This window comes from Hippoglossus stenolepis, chromosome 8 (assembly GCF_022539355.2).
Source record: "Hippoglossus stenolepis isolate QCI-W04-F060 chromosome 8, HSTE1.2, whole genome shotgun sequence".
Classification (NCBI taxonomy): domain Eukaryota; kingdom Metazoa; phylum Chordata; class Actinopteri; order Pleuronectiformes; family Pleuronectidae; genus Hippoglossus; species Hippoglossus stenolepis.
In genome coordinates, this window is record NC_061490.1 from 622,455 (window position 1) to 639,125 (window position 16,671).

The 16,671-nt window shown below is 40.2% G+C and overlaps 1 protein-coding gene across 4 annotated transcripts in view; it reads right to left on the bottom strand.

The window, feature by feature from the left end:
- cep192 (centrosomal protein 192) overlaps window positions 1-16,671 on the bottom strand; it is a 45,704-nt gene that overhangs the window by 12,350 nt on the left and 16,683 nt on the right. For 3 of the 4 annotated variants that reach the window (XM_035163515.2, XM_035163516.2, XM_035163518.2), the window contains exons 20-44: window positions 15,542-16,370; window positions 15,323-15,440; window positions 14,910-15,066; window positions 14,071-14,761; window positions 13,217-13,408; window positions 12,807-12,955; window positions 11,451-11,681; window positions 11,126-11,251; window positions 10,483-10,623; window positions 10,216-10,276; window positions 9,914-10,053; window positions 9,149-9,241; window positions 8,687-8,805; window positions 7,802-7,999; window positions 6,308-6,398; window positions 5,307-5,486; window positions 4,909-5,169; window positions 4,583-4,704; window positions 2,785-2,894; window positions 2,164-2,326; window positions 1,601-1,691; window positions 1,407-1,485; window positions 1,151-1,274; window positions 378-483; window positions 54-273 (exon numbers count right to left, since the gene is read on the bottom strand). In XM_035163515.2, coding sequence (XP_035019406.2) covers window positions 54-273; window positions 378-483; window positions 1,151-1,274; window positions 1,407-1,485; window positions 1,601-1,691; window positions 2,164-2,326; window positions 2,785-2,894; window positions 4,583-4,704; window positions 4,909-5,169; window positions 5,307-5,486; window positions 6,308-6,398; window positions 7,802-7,999; window positions 8,687-8,805; window positions 9,149-9,241; window positions 9,914-10,053; window positions 10,216-10,276; window positions 10,483-10,623; window positions 11,126-11,251; window positions 11,451-11,681; window positions 12,807-12,955; window positions 13,217-13,408; window positions 14,071-14,761; window positions 14,910-15,066; window positions 15,323-15,440; window positions 15,542-16,370 — 4,792 coding nt within the window. The remainder of the gene's footprint in view (window positions 1-53; window positions 274-377; window positions 484-1,150; window positions 1,275-1,406; window positions 1,486-1,600; window positions 1,692-2,163; window positions 2,327-2,784; window positions 2,895-4,582; window positions 4,705-4,908; window positions 5,170-5,306; window positions 5,487-6,307; window positions 6,399-7,801; window positions 8,000-8,686; window positions 8,806-9,148; window positions 9,242-9,913; window positions 10,054-10,215; window positions 10,277-10,482; window positions 10,624-11,125; window positions 11,252-11,450; window positions 11,682-12,806; window positions 12,956-13,216; window positions 13,409-14,070; window positions 14,762-14,909; window positions 15,067-15,322; window positions 15,441-15,541; window positions 16,371-16,671) is intronic. The other variant, XM_035163517.2, reaches the window with a different exon arrangement.

Below are 16,671 nucleotides of genomic sequence, written 5' to 3' on the forward strand. Positions count from 1 at the left end.
TTGTAAAGTTACTCAAACGAGAAACTTCTTTCTTCTAGATAGTCACCTCCTACCTGATGTTTCCCCAGTGGGAGTGGTGGCAAAGATGATACTCTTGTTGCTGATCTCCACCTGAGCTTGTGGGGTCTCCAGGGCCAGTGAGGGCTCAGTGGTGAGTCTGGCCACAGGAAGAATAGGGGTGGCAGCATGAGGGGGCAGCGCTGACAGTGTCCTATCTGATGGGGCTGCGGACACATCCAGAGCCAGGTCCTGACGAATCTGGACCTTAATAAACTAAAACAGAGGTAACATTGTTCACATTTAGCTCATGTTAAGTTCCCACAATTGAAGCTAGCATTTGCTCACAAAGTTGGGAGTGCATTCGTAATATTTTATACCTTCTGTTGACCATCACACTGGACATAAACCTGTCCACTCCATGGTAGCAGGGCAGATTTTGTTGCTAGAGAGGGGTTAGGGCTGATCCAAATCTGCAGATGGCACCTTGGTTAACAAGTAAAATGGAAAAAGTCACACATAGTCACATAGATTATTATTTGACCCTCTTCCTGTAAGTGTTCATCCTAGAAAGATATGAAGACATAATATTAATAGCTGAGCTGCCACATACAAGCACATCAGATTTAACCGCTTAAGATATTTAGTGTGTGCTGTGGTCTCCTGTTTAACAAGTTGGTCAATATGCTCTCGTCTGGCTGATTGCTAATGTTGCATTCATAAGGAGAAAAGCACTACATCACTGCCCTTCCAAGATTAATCCATTATTTTCAGTGCTGGGAAGGATAGACTATCCTGTTTTCACAACTTTGTAATTACCCAGTAATGCACACGTAATGTCTAAATTATTTTACTTCTGTTGAACATTTACTCAAAGTCATCTCTAATCAAATGGACATCATGTCAAAAAGGTCACTAATGTGGCTGTGTTGTTAAAAACGTTGACCAAAATGTCATCTAAACACAGTAGTAGTATTAGTTTTAGTAGTGTGCATTTCAGAATTGACATTTCAATAAGTTTGGTATAAGTATATATTACAATTCATTTAGGCCAATAAGGCTACCAAATGTCTTTTAGCATGTTTCATGATTCAAGCATTTATTTAAGATTATGCATGCTTTTACTGAACCACAGAGTGTACTTTTTTCTTACTGAGGCTCGATCACTCCATGCTGAGGTGTGATGGTGAGGCAGTGAGCGGGCCAGGACAAATCAAAGCTTAGCTCTCTGGAAGTGTTGTTACGGATCTGAATCTGACTGGTGGTGGCCGCTCCATCTGAAAATTAATATCAACAATGTTAGATTCCATTGCAGCGCCACTTAAATGTGGTGTGTTGCAGAAATGTAATGTAGACATCAAGATGATGATAAGTTCACACAATTTTGATGAAATTTCGATTCTACTCACTGATGGCAGGAGTTGTTAGGACAAGCTGTTCTGGATGGATGGTCCAGGACTCAGACTTCCTGCGTAATAGATTGGAAGCCTGAGGGAGATAGAAAACATCTTCTACAGTCTTTATCTCATCCTGTTGAAAAAGCACTAATATAATAGGCACTCAAATAAACATTATTTAATTTAATTGAAGAGGATATCTGTACCTTTAAGGAGGTTTCTGTCACTCTCAGTGCTGGACCCTGGGGACCTTTGACTGGCAGCACATCTAAAGACACACCACCATTTACCAAACCACTGAAAAACATATAAAAGCAAATGATGCAATGTGTTATATATCATGAGCAGACAATGGTGTGGAGTCAGAATAAGTTGCTTTCTAGCCTAATTGTCTTCTCTTTTCAGTGTAACTGGGTTTTGTATAAATAGATACAATATCGGTTGATAATGGAATTCTTCTCGAACCCAGTATTGGCCGGGCTTTAGACAGGTCGAATAACTAGGCTTTTTACTGAAACCATACACTTCAAGTAGCTCTCAAATATCAAAATGATGAATGCCAAATCGAAAGATGGTAAAATGATGATTACAACAAAAACAACTAGACTCAGCTAAATCCAGTTGACCTGGGGTTTTTTTTGGCACTTGGACAGACAAAAACAATCTATATTTGTATTCCTGTCTTTGTGTTGAGAAGTGAAATTTGAAGGTTGGTATTAAGATGAACCAGGTCCTTGCATATGTACGTGGGTAATACTTTGGACAGTACCAGTCTTTCTCTGAATCTCGCCTAGCAGGGGGCAGCTGCAGCTCAGTATGGTCTCTGTCCTCACACGCAGTGTTCTTTCTACTTCCCAGCAACGACACCACCACCTTACTCATGTTGCCATAGAAGATGTGGGCCTCATTTGGCCGCTGGGGCAGGTCACAGGCTACAGGAAAAGTGAAATCATTAGTCAGACTTTAAACGTTAAGGCATAAATTCCAACATGACAAAATTGGCTTTTCAAATAATCTATAAAATATAACATATCCAGCATTCTTTAACAAAACTTTTTTTTTAAAGAGATTTGGGAGTGACAAGTACAAAGATCCTTAGCTGAAAATATATGTTGTTGGTACAAGGTATGCACGAACCTCAACCATTACATTACTGGAGCACACAACAAATGCAATACTTCTTACACCTTAAGTGAGATTTACAGCAAAGGCCTTCTTACATGTTCACATTAGACAGACGAGTAGATAACAGGGTGTAAATCACCATATCTAATGTATTAGCAAAGTATTGCATACTATTTCAATATTATATTTTTAACAGTTTATTTCAACTACATTTTCACAGCTGTTTAAACAGATCTTGATGAGCAGTATGATAATTCCATCTTACTCTCTGTGACATTTTCTTCCCCCAGGAACTTTTCATTGAAGTTGATGTTTTTCAGCAGGCTGTTCTCAGACAGAGCTTTCTGTGCAGCCTCTGGTTTGCTCTGAAGTAATCTGAAAGAACAAAGTACTAAAGTTTGGCCATTCACCAATTCACACAGTGCATCTATGTGCAGCACTTTCTCTACGAGAAGGGGCCATTTTGGGTTTCAGTATCTTGCCCAAGGCATGCGGAATGGGGAAGACTGGGATTGAACGGACTACCTCCTGGTTAGAGACGACTGCTCTACCCCCTCAGCCACAGCTGACCCGGGGGGGGAAAAGAAACCTCAGAGAGAGGCATATGTGAGTGAAGACAGAAGTGCAATAGATGCCGCATGTAGCACAACACATCAACAAGGTTGCTATGTGGATTTCCTATTATTGAAAGGAAGAGTTATACAAACGATTTAAAGAAAGAATGTATACTATGTGTATATTCAAAAGACTAAAAGGGATAGTTCACACATTACCTCCTCACCACTATGCCGATGGAGGGGTGTGTGTGAAGTGTTGGAGTCCACAAAACACTTTAGGAGAAACAAAACTTTATGCCTCCATACTGCTTGTGTGCTGTCATCCAAATGTCTAGAAGCCCTGACATTCAAATTCGACTTGAAACGGCGTAATTTACACCATGTTTTTAGCCTAAATGTCCTCTGATATCTTCCTCGGAGGGTGAATGTAAATTACGCCATTTTGAGTCGAATTTGAATTTCGGGCTTCCGGACAGATGGATGACACCACCCGAGCAGTATGGAGGCATTTTATGTATTTTTTCTGTTGTTTTATTACGTTTGAAAAATGTATCACCAGTTACTTCAATTGTATTTGATTTGGCTACAACAGTGTTAACCCCTGAGACAAGTGTTTTGTGGACTTAAACACTTCAACCACCCTTCCATCGGCAGGTGAACTATCCCTTTAAGATCCTGACTAGTAGCACTAAATGATTTCAAGAGACTTTATATAAAAGAACTAAGCAGAGTGAGTTCCGCTTTCTCTTAATTCGCCATTGCTGCACAGGACAGAACTTTCATGCTGAAGCCGTGACAATGCGCTCAGGGAAATTAAGAAGTTTTGGTTGAGAAATTGACATGATGAAGAAACTGAAAATGATCACAATCACCCCGTACGGACCTGATATTAACATCGAAGCGTTTTCCGAGTGGAGCGTATTCTTTTCACCTTTTATTTTACTTGCCAATTTATTTTTATTGTCATATTATTGCTTTTATGTGTTCAAGCTTTCATGTGACATAGCTCTATGTTTATTAATTTAATTTGAACACTACCTCGTTTCTGACCACCTTAACCTGGTTGTCTGGCCTCCTTGTCACATTGCATTGGCTGTTCAGACTTTGATCCTCGTTTGAAAAGTGTCTATGTGTGTGTGTTCTCCTCTTCAACATTTCCATGCACTAAAATTTGTTTTATTTGTGCGCTGAAACTTGTCTGTCTTTTTTTAAGATAAAAATTATAAAATAGAATGGTAATTTGAATCATATTATACAACTGTAGAATTAAAAGTAAAAAACACGATAACTGATTATTTTACACAAGCCTTTCAGTTGTCAAGTGAGCGTAAGAGTGCTCTTCAGTGTACGTAGATTCTGTTCTTGCATAAGATCGAAAAACATTGGTCAATGTCAGAATCTTCGTACAAACTGCGCCAGTGGGTTTAAAGAAGAAATTTCTTCTTATGAACTACAAAAGAAAAGAAATTGATGAACTTTATTAAGTTTGAATTATAATAGTCGCACCTCCTGTATTGCTGCCTGGAGACCTCATCTCCACAGAACAAACAGACAGTAGCCAGCAGGGCAGTGACTGACTGACACAGGCTCTGTTCTCTTTGGGTTGACTTCATGAGCACAGTTATCACCTGAAAACACACACAAATGGTGAAAAGGTGTTAGTTAAGTACAAACCATAGCAGAGCAATAGCACAGTTACTATTATTTAATTCTTCCCTACGTCTTACTGCATAATAGTGTCTTGTACAGTACATAAACAAATTCTCACGATTTATTTTCTTTAAGGGTTAATGTACAAGAGTAAATTATATTAGCTGTATACACTCTTCTACCTCTTGTGTCCTTTCCTTAAGCACAAACTGTGATGGGGCAAGGCTGATGACAGAGGGCTCCAAAACTGATCGCGTCTGCATATCTGTAAAGGCCACTGCTTTGATGAAGGCTGCTCTGGAGCCTGTGTTCCTCACGCACAAACACACTTTGCTGACGCGACCAACTGCAATGTTTGTTAGTGTTGCCACATAGCTGTCGGCCTGTTTCCTCTGGTCCTCCAGGATGATGTTGTTGGTCCCGCCATAGCCCGACAGTGGAATCTTAAGATGACAAACAAAAAATGACAACTATGCCACAAGACAGTGAAGGAACTGAAGCAAGAAAGAGTGACAATGTAACAACAAAAATAATACTGCGAAAGAAAAGAGCAGCGAAAAACGAATGGTCACATCCTCACCGTAAATTTGACCCCTGGCTGTGAAGGCCGGACTCCAGACTGTTTGATCTCTAGCTTGGACAACATTGAGGCCACCCTGGTGGGAGCAAAGAGCAGGTGGACAGCCACGTCCTCTCTGGGACGGATGGACAGCTCCCCATGTCGGGTTAGACGCTCTTCTGGACTGAACATACTCTGGAGCTGTGTGAAAAATAGGTTTGTATACTTTACATTAGAACTGTCACTGGCAAGGGTATTCATTTAAAATTCGGAGAGCCACAGTTTTGTGGACTCATACACTTCACCCACCCCTCCATCGGCATAGTGGTAAGTTGATAATGAGGGAATTTTCATTTTTGGGTGAACTATCCCTTTAACTGATCATCTGTAATACTTGCTATCCTCTTCCTTAATCCCCCTTATATCCCAACCCCACTATCCTTGTTCAGTGAGACAAGTGATATCTAGCTTGTCATGCCAGGATTTTAAATATGAGCTGGAATGGTATAGTGTTGCTTCATAATGCTGTTTTTTAACAATCACCAGTCTTATAATGTGTACGCGTCTGTCCAGTCTTGATTAAAAACTCACACTGTGTACCTTTCCCTTTTGATAGCACACCATGTGAAGTTGCTTGTTTACTTTTCACATCTATTCTTCCTCCTATCATCTCTACCTGGTGTGTTTTCTCACTCACTGCTCATCAGAATCAACAGATTTGATTGCCTGAATGGCATCACTTGAGAAGATTTACAATGCATCCTGTTGGTCTGCAAATTTGGTGGGCAGCTAAACCAGTGCTGTAAAGGCGAGAAAATGTCAAAATATAAATTGAAGAATCCCGAATGATTTCAGTTTTGGGTCCAGGTTCAGACAGGATAGCGTAAGGGTCCGGTTTTTAGTTTTACTTGATGAGAAAATTCAGCTAGGATGTGAAAACAAGTGGAATGTGAGAATACTCTGAACAATGCAAAACACAGATGCGGCATTCAGTCTTCAACTACTCAAATATTAGAGTCTACCTGAAAACAGTCCTGATCTTGACCACGAATGAGCAACCGTAGCTGCTGTGTGACGTTGGTAGAGTTGTTCCTTAGAACCAGCTTCTGTTGGCTGAAACACAATGGCTGCTATTGGTTATGTGATAACAAAGAGTAAGAGTTCAGTTGTAAATATGACACAAGTATCTCTGACAAACTTTGCATACATGCCGTTTTGAGATTTAAGAGACCATCCTTATGTAACTAGACTTACCATAATGCCATTGTATGCCTGCACCAACCAGTGCAGTTTCCTTGTACATATTTCAACAACAAAAAAATTATTGATTCATATAAGGTCACTGTGACTTTTATCTTTAACCACTGAAATGTGATCACTTCATCTTTGAGTCCAAATGACAGCTGATCAAAAGTTGGTGGAGAGATATCACATTCAAAAGGCCTAAAACATGTTTTTTGAGGCCACTGTGACCCTGACCACTGAAGTGAATCAGTTTATCAGAGGTCACAGTGACCTTTGACCACCAAATTCTAACCAGGTCTTCCATGAGTCAAAGTGAGTCTCAATATATCACAGGAACGTGAGGTCACTGTGACCTTGACCTCCAGGCAACAAAATCTTATGAGATCATATTTGAGTCCAGGTGAATGTTTGTACCAAATTTGAAGACATTCCCTCCAGCTTATCTGAAAATATTATGTTAAAAAAAAGAAAAAACATATTTCGTAACGACACCGAGACCCTGACCTTTGGCTACCTAAATTAAATCCACGTTCAAGTGAATGTTTGTGCCAAATGTGAAAGGATTCCCTCAAGGCGTTCTGGAGATATTGCAATCACAAAGCCACAGTGACCTTGACCTTGACCTTTGACCACCAAATTCTATTTCGGTCATCCATGAGTCCAAGTGAATGTTTGTGCCACATATAATGAAATTCCCTTTGGGCATTCCTGATATATCGCATTTACAAAGCAAGGCCACTGTGATCTTGACCACCTGTGTCTTCCAACATCAAATCAGTTAATCCTTGAGTCCAAGTGAATATTTGAAACAAATTTGAAGAAATTCCTTCAAGGCATTCTTGAGATATTGTGTTCACGAGATAGGGACGGAAAGACGGATAACCTGAAAACAGGTTACCACTGGCTGTTTCCAGAGCAGAGGCATAACAATTTGTGTAGAATAGCGACTTCAAACATGGATCTCGTGAAACCTTTGAAGAATATAGCGACTAATGATTCAAGGTGATTGCTGCCTGTACTTTACATTCCTTTAATGACAATAGATAAACTGTGCATTATATTGAAGTTACTCCTGATGAATAACATCTTCTGTAGACAGCTTCTGTCCCTTCCCATGAATAACATTATACAAGCCTTAATAGAATAAGATAGACCATAGGGCCTCCAGTTTTTAGATTATTTTCAAATGAATGACTGATATCTAGAATGACTAGAGTGTTCTTTTGTAACCAAGTAATATATAAATTGATGAAAACTGAAAAGTTGCTTACACAGCTCGTCCCAGAGTGACGCCTCCCCAAGCTATGAACTGTTTATTAGAGAGAATTGGTGGAATGTCTTTGGTCAGACCAGAGCCAAAGGCAGCAGAAGAGGGAACAGCAGGTTTCCCAGAGTCCTCTGGTACAACTTCTCCTTTCAGGGTTACCTCATACTGAGGGCCTGATGGCAACACCAATATGGTGAGGAGGCTGTAACATAACAAAAAAGATTATTGCAATGAGTGAATTGCATGTCCACTGAGCATGATATTTTGGCATATATGACACAATATAACTAATAATTTTGTTCAGGCATGTACTGCAACCACCTGGTTATGGTGTAAACCCCACATTGACATGCTGCTCAATTTTCTAACCCCATTGCCAGCTACATATTTGAACAAGGGCAAGCATTCTTTTTTAATTTAATTAGTGGTTTGAGATTATTATTATTAATTTTATTTTGGTTTGTACTGGTGTTGCAGTGACAGGGCATAGAGTGTACAATATGAATGAAATATGTCTAGATCCATTATGAAGTCTACTGTTAAACCATTGTGATGTTAACTTGTCAAGCCTTCATTCTTAATTTTGCCACTGCTTTCAGTGTTAGAATTTGGATTAATGTTGTATTATATAAAGACACAAGATTACAAATAATACATGTTTCCTTTGATCCCTCAGCACTGCTGTCACAGCCATACAACATATAGACGATTAAACTCTCAGGTTCCTCCTGACTAAATAAAGTTGTCTTATCCTGGTTTCTTGGATTCTTTAACACATATAATATATGGATGAAATTGTCGTTTCTTTTTTTCACAGGAATGAATTATTACCCCAGAATATAAACTAAATTAACTTAAGAGCTTGAAAATGTAATAAATGTATGCCAACCTTTCTCTGGTTTTCCTGTTTTTCTGTGCTTTGAAGGAAACTGTGACCTCCTGCTCATCTCCTACTCTCAGGAAGAGTTCATCAGGTGTCACAGAGAAACTGCACTCAGCATCACTACTCTGTACACAGAAGAATGAAAGAGAAATAAAATTTAGTAAATAGAATTGAGAAGAAGACAGCAGAACAAGCAACGGCATGTCTGAAAGCAGCTTAGGAGTAAAAGGCAGAGTAAATAGATGAAAAGAGAAAAGGAATGGAGAAATAGTAGGTGAGAATAGATGAGAGAAAAGGGGAGGATGAGTGAGTGAAAGAGTGAAAGAAGACCAAAAACATTGATAGCACAAGAAAAAAAGGAGCAAAAATATCAATGAATTCCCATTGCATGTGCCATAGTCTGAGCACAAAATGCAGGAGACTTACCCAAAACCCTAGTCTAATAAGAAAAGTAAAGGTCAGACTTACCTCGAGTTTCAGCTGCACATCAATATTTCCAGCATTCTTTAGTGGCAGCATCTGTTTACTAGATATACCCAGCGGAGCAGACAGGCGGAGATTCTAGACAAAAAAAAGCACAGCTCACTGACAACTCTGATGTTAACAGTCAAGAAGTTATAGAAGATAGAAAACAGCAGAACAAGAAACAAATATATATTTATAATCCTTAATAATAGTATCAGTAGAGTATTATATAAACAGTGGGGTTCAAAAGACCACATTCTACGGAGACCCTAAGGGGACATGGGCAAAAAAATTATAATTAAAGTTTGTAGTTAGATGGTTTAAACTCTCACGTTGGAAAACTATGATTTAGCATAGTTTAGAGTTTTTTTTATTAATAATAGTAATTAATAACTCCACTAGTGAAGATTGTAGGGTTTGGGCTGAAAACATTGTGTAAATTACCTTGTTTCGATTCGAATATGAATGTCGGGGCTTGCGGACACTTGGATGACACCACAGGAGCAGTATGGGGGCATGTTTTGTTTTTTTCAGTTGTTTTATTAGATCTAAAGTGTAAGTCACCATTGACTTCAAATTGTATTCTGCTGCAACAAAGTTTACTCCTGAAGTGTTCTGTGGACTCAAACACTTCACCCACCTCTCCATCGGAATAGTGGTGAGTAAATAACGAGTGAATTTTAAATTTTCAGTGAACTATCCCTTTAATGTAATGTACAGAGAAACACTATCAGTCTAAAATAAAAAGTAATTTAGCAGCTTGACTACCTGTAGGTCTTTAGGAGCATGGACTCTTGCAGTTCCAGACCTGGCACTGAGGGGAATACTCCTGATAACATGACTTGGACCAGGAGAGTCCAATTCAATGTCCACCCGAGCAAGGTACTCAACAGGCGGACCAAGCTCTCCTGGCAAGCACAGAGAGATTAAGTTAGCAGAAAATAACTTATTTTATTTCATCTGGGAAATACAAGATCAAATAATTCAAAGATTATTATAGGTTCAGTGACCTACTGAATATTTGATACGTCTATTAAATGCCACTGAGGTAATCAGTCATGGTTAATTACCTGAAAATGTGTACTTCTGAGGGGCTTTGAAATGTACCCAGACCATGAAGCCTACTGTATTCTGGGGGTACAGAAGGACAAGTAATAGTTATCATGAGTGTTTTCACCAGTTTATCCCACTCAGCAGGTGGGACACAAACATTATGGGAAACACAGTTTCCCATAATTACCATTTCAAATAAAACTACCGTAAAAAAAAAGAATTAATAGGTGTAGCAAGAAAGTGTAAATGACTGAGATTATGTTTCAATGATTGAGTTATCGAACCTCTCCGTAGTTGGCAGGCATCACATGATTAATCACAGAGGGAGAGGACACTGGGGTGATGTGTCCAGCCTGTTGTGTTTCTTCGGGTGTCATGATACCTGGCTGCTTGGAAAAGGTAAAGCATCGGCTTGCTGTAGCGTTCTAGGAGAGAGATGTAGAATGTGAAACACTCTGATTAAATTTTTTTATATTGCTGTTATTTAGCTGCATTGCATAGCAAAGCAAAGCCAGAATGAGTTTATACAAAGTACATTAATATCCTTCCTACCACACAAAGTTTTAGTTAGAGCAGATGCATTAAGACCACATTTATACTAGATATGGAACTTATTGCACCAGTAACTTTTAAATAACTACTTAAAATGTCCATTATGAGAAGATACCACAGCAAAATATCTTCTTTGTTCTTCTCTAATCTCCATAATATCAAAACAGTGATGCACTCAGATTTAGCTTTTGCTCTGTCATTAGCCTAGATGTCGTTTAACTCAGCAGACGCTGCTTTAAATTATACATTTGTTATAGCCTTCACACAGTAAAATCCATGGAACTGCCACTGGAGGTCACTGCATTTCTGTTGTGGATCAGTGTCTGTGTATTAGTATATGGTCTAAGAATGTGGAAAAATATGCTGTGGACTCACTGCACTGATTACAAGACGGATGGGCACTGTGGCATGAGTCTTGTTGACAAGTTTGAGAGGAAGAGATTTGGCACTGCCTCCCGGAAGGTCTCCAAAATCCAAATAGCAAAATTTACTTTCTTCAACCTGAGAATCAAAACGAATTAAAGAATCCTTCTTTGAGACACCCAATGCAACATATTTACTTTAATCCATGGCTCATTCAAGCGAAAACAGGTTATGTCATGTCTGCAAATATATCACCATCTCTGTATGTGAATATTAACCTTTGAGTAATGTACTTCATTTTATGATGGTTATTTTTGGTTAAGAATGTGATCCTTACCTCTAGTGCAGGATTCTCCGCTATGGCAATCAACACCACCCTTTTAGCAAAGATATTAGCCCTGGCAGCCACCTCTATCTCAGCAGACGCAGGCCAGGAGCAAACATTGAGGACACACTCGTAAACACCAGCCTGTGGAGCTATGAACAACACTTTCTGCTCCTCTGTACTCTTTGGCCCAATGATAGTCTTGTTCTTGACTATGAGCCACTGATAAGGCAAGCTGTCCACCTGTAGGAGTTAACATTGAAGATAGAATTTAATTGAACTGCATTTTCACATACTCATCCAAGTCTTGTCAGCTAGTTTAAAGGCCCCATACTTTACACCTTTAAGGGATTTAATTTGAGGTATTGGTACCCCTAAGATGATATATCAGTGGTTTAAAGTCGAAAAAACTGCTGCAATGTGTATTTCCTTGTCCTCTCTTCTGCCTCTCTCTGGAGCTGCAGACAGAACAGGCTGTTTTCGCCTGCCTATTGAGCCCCTCCTCTGATTGGGTGACTGCACATTGAGTGACACGCGACCAGGCCTATCACCGGTCTAGTTCTGGCGCATTAGACGATTGCTCTGGTAAACACAGCTGAAAGTCACATTATGTTTGGATATCGCTATAGAAGACCAACCACATATTTACAGTGGGTTACAACAGGATGTTTCTGAACGGTAAGTAACACTGTCCTCATGTTTGTTAAATTTTTAGAAGGACAGTCGGCCAATGTAGGAGTATCGTCCCGAGTTACAGTACGGAGTTTCAATACGGAGTAACGTCTGCAGTGTTTCTTCAGTGTTGTTTGTTGTTGTTAGCCTGTGGTAGCTAACAAGCTGCTAGCTCAGCAACATGTCTGCTTGGTGTTGCGTTTGATGTGGAGGGGTGGTGTTGGTGGAGGTGAAAGGGAGCGGGGGTGGTGGGTTCGGAGGCTGGACTGGTACCGGCTGGGTGGGGCTGAGAGACGAGTGCGAACCCATATGACATCATACGGGGAGGAAGTACGAAACGAGACGTATCAATAACATATTTCATGGAATGGACTGAGTGAAAAAGTCCGCGGAGTGACTGTTTTCATACTTTGAGGGTACCTACTGACCCCCTTCAAGTAATTACGGATAGTAAAAGCCCAGAAAATGTATTTTACACAATATGGGCCCTTTAAGTAGATATTGCTCGGTTACAGATAATAGGAACTTGTCTTTAATGCTGCACTTTCTCACCATTTTTAAGTGACAAAATGCCATCAAAATTGTGTCCAAAACCCTGACAATTTAAAATGTGAAGTGTGTAATTAAAGTATTATCTAGGTGCTTTGATATTGCATAGAACTCGTCACCACTTACACCCCTGTGTTCTCTGCTCACCTTCTCTCCATCAATAGCAAGGCTGGTGACAGTGATTGACACTTGCTGCCATCTCTCCGAGGGGTTGAAGAGGCTGAGGGAGGTCTGTGAGGCAATGCCTACACAGCAGGCATTAGGAAACCGCACTTCCCCTGGTACCACCACTTGGCCTGAGGATACCAGCAGAGTGAGGATGACTGATGCAGGGAAATGCTGCTCCTCAATGCAGAGGAAGGTAATGTACTTATTAAAAGAGTGAAAATAATGAGATGCAAAGACTGTTGCCCACAGAAGTATCAAGAATATATATAAAACAATAACAGCCTAAATTCACATTTCTTAAACGTCTCCTCAGATTCTCTAATATATCTGCAAAATACATCGAAATATGTACAAGAGGGTATTTTTATGAATGCCAAAACCATTGCTACCTCTCGGTTCTTCAAGTCCACCTGTCCCAAGTGGCTCCGCATCATGGTGACTGTAAGGTTTCGCTATTATACCTATGTCCTGTTGATTCTGATGGGGCCTGGGGAGGCGAAGAGAGCCAGCAGCAGCAGAAATTCCCAGAGGCCCTGATGTTGGATGGGTGTGTCTCACTGTTGGATCATTATTGGATGTGCCTGAAAAAAATCAAATAGGACGCAGAATCAATAAAATTAGAATATTCCATTAGTTTAACCAGTATGTTAGTTTAATCATGTGTTGCAAAATTATTTGTATGACAGTTATATTTCCTGGTAATGTAACATTTTTCAGACATAGCATAATGACTATTTATAAAGTTGTATAATCATAAACTGGTTCTAAATGCAGATACAGTAAGACAATTTATTGTGTTTTCTACCTACAATACTGGTTGTATTCATCCCACTCTTAAACATTAAATGGTACCCATATCACTCAAACGGACCCTTACAAAAATCTAGGGATTTGGCTAGATAGGTCACTCTCATTCAAAACACATATTCAACAACTAACCCAGAAATTTTAAATCAAACTCAGTTTCCTTTACAGGATTGAAAAAATGGTATGTCTCCATCAATCCAAAAAACTATTGTCCAGTCTACCTTGACTGTGGAAAATCTGGTTACTGTTTTTGATGAATTTATTTTTATTGTGTTATTTGCTGTTACTTGTGTTAAATTTTTTATGCTGATTGTGAATGTTACTTGTTCTCAGGCCGCTCTTGCAAAAGAGATCTTGATCTCAATGTGACTGCCTGATTAAATAAAGATTAAATAAAATAAATAAACAAATAAAAAGTGGATAGAAAGAGACATGCCTGTAGAGGACACACTGTAGACACCACTTCCTGTTGGTCCCACAGGATAAGCACCAGGATGTAATGGAGCTTCAGATCCCAAATAATGCTGAGCCAGCTGGGAGTTATAGAGAGAGCATCCAGTAAGGAGGGACTGCACATCTCCTTGGTGGGGAAGGTCAATAAAACCAGTGCACTGGGGCTTAAAGCTGGGGATGGGCACATAGTGAAATCCCTCTGATGAGTAGGACAGAGGAACGGCAAGGCCACCAGCGTAGACAGATGACAACGCTGAGCTAGCAGCTCCCCATTGCTGGGAGCTCTGAGGAGCTGGGATGCTTCTAGTTTGCTGAATGTTCAGATTGCTACAATAACCTGAGTCCACTTTGGTGAGCTGCCTTACATTGGATTCAGAGAGGTGCCTGTGGGTCCTACAACCTGCTGAAAGATCACTGGTCCTGTCCCTGGCACAGTGGTAGTTACATTCACTCTGACTGCGAGTACAGCTCAGGGCAGAACCACTACGTGAGGGCTCTTGGGTTTTACATTGCGGTGCTGGTAGAGGGTCCAGACTTTTAGAATGCTGTGGTTGTAGCTGATCTATGCTTTTAGATGAGCAAGGAATATCAAGGTTAGACTGTTCATCGGGTCCCACAGGTGGAGTTGGACTGAATCTGATGATGGTGGTGCTCAGTGCCATGGTGCAATTGTTCTGTGGAGAGTAAAACAAAGAAGACATTGGCCTTACTTGTAACAGATACAATTGATATTTTACATCTTGTCTCATGTCTTAAAATGATTACTACTGCAGAAAGGACCATTTTTCAACACAGATTAAAATACACTATATTGTATATTACCTTTTGTCTCTCAGGAGTTGGTATGACAGTGCCATCATTCATGGAGATGTATGTGAGCCTGCTGAGACTAGGGCTCGAGCAGGTAGACTGAGGAGAGAGGTCAAGACCTGGACGTTTGTCCGTCAGACCTTCACTGGAGGAAGAAGGTGACACCATACTGTAAGACGAGACAACGTAAAGGCAGAGTGATTAATGGCTCAAAATGCTAACATCCTGCATCTGTTAGTTAAAAGCATTAGCTTAACAACAGAATCAAACCAGAGACAACCGAGTAAATATTTAAGAAATATATGGCATCTCCTTTCTTGTCTAATACTGTAACCAATTAATTTGGGTTACATTTATTTGAAGATTACCATTTCATAATATAACTGACATTTAATACAATCTGCAGAAACCATGTGATACAATACCCATTAGCACTGGGAATGGAGGTCTGACTTGGAGAGGAGTGGGTGAGTGGAGAGGTGGATGGTCTGAAGTTGCACTGCGTCTCCTCCACACAGGGCTCTGAAAAACCCTTCGGGAGTTCTGAGAAACAAAGTCAATCCAATCAATCAACAAATTAGTTCATTATGATGATCAAGACAGGCAATACCTGCCAACAATGTACAATATAGCTGCTGATTTACCTGATGCAGGTTCTACTGAGGGCCAGATGTTTTGGGAAGGGGAGCCAACGTGTTTCTCCTCAGAGCTACAAGGTAGTGGAGGTTCCACAATATTCCTGGATAGTGGTTTCTTCTGCGGAGAATTACTCAGACTGTCCTGATGCTGCTGGCCTGCAGTCCTCATCCTCTGAGACGGGGGAGAGTAACCTTTAAGGTAGGGCAGACCTGACTGCCCTTTCCTCCATCCTGGGGAGGTTCTAGGCAAGCCAGTTGAGGAAGAAGAGATTGTATCACTCTTTTGTGTTGCATCTAAAGAATACCCAGTATTGTTAGTTGCTGGTGGCTTTTGTTCTCCTGGCTTTACTCCATTTTCTGTGGAAGTGCTGCCTGTGGATCCACAAGTCTTGGTTGCAGAAGAAATGGTTTTATCACAAGCTGCCGTTTTGTTTGCAGGAATCTTCAGCATGGAAGATTGTCCTGATCCCACAGACCTCCTGGCAGAGGTGAAAGATGTGTGGGGACAAGGAAGAGGGCTTCTTTTTGATACACCATTATTACCTGGCGATAATGAATTTGAAAGTGAAACTGCAGATGCCTTCTTTTGAGTCTCACTGTCCACTCGCTGAAATGAGTTGTTCTGGTCCTCTGGGTATCCTGTCTGAGGGTTCCTACTGAGGTTGTGAGCCCAGCTGGTCAGGTCAAAGGTAGTGTGTGCGAAAGAGGCATCACCGGTGCAAGAGACAATAGTCGTTTTCAGGTACTTCTCCAGGTCAAAGGCACTTGGCTCTCCAACATGGGTTCTTGTCTGCAGTGTGTCCAACATGGCCCTCTCATCTGGTTCAGAGAGAATCTATGTAGAGGCAAAGTAATGTTCTTTACATTTAACATTCATTTTAAGAGGAACATTTAAACGAGAACTGAGGAAATTATGCTTCATAATAACAGAATATAAGTATTTTACGTCAGTCACCACAAGGAGTACATTTTCTTTGTCAAGTTCGACAGAAGGGTGTTTACAAGTAAACCAGAACATGTTTTGGGGTTTGTTATATTGAAACAGTACAGTAACAGAATAATTAAAGCTATTAAAAGAAACAAAATAGTTCAAAGGATGGAATGCTGGGATTCAATTTTTTGAATAAACAATTTGG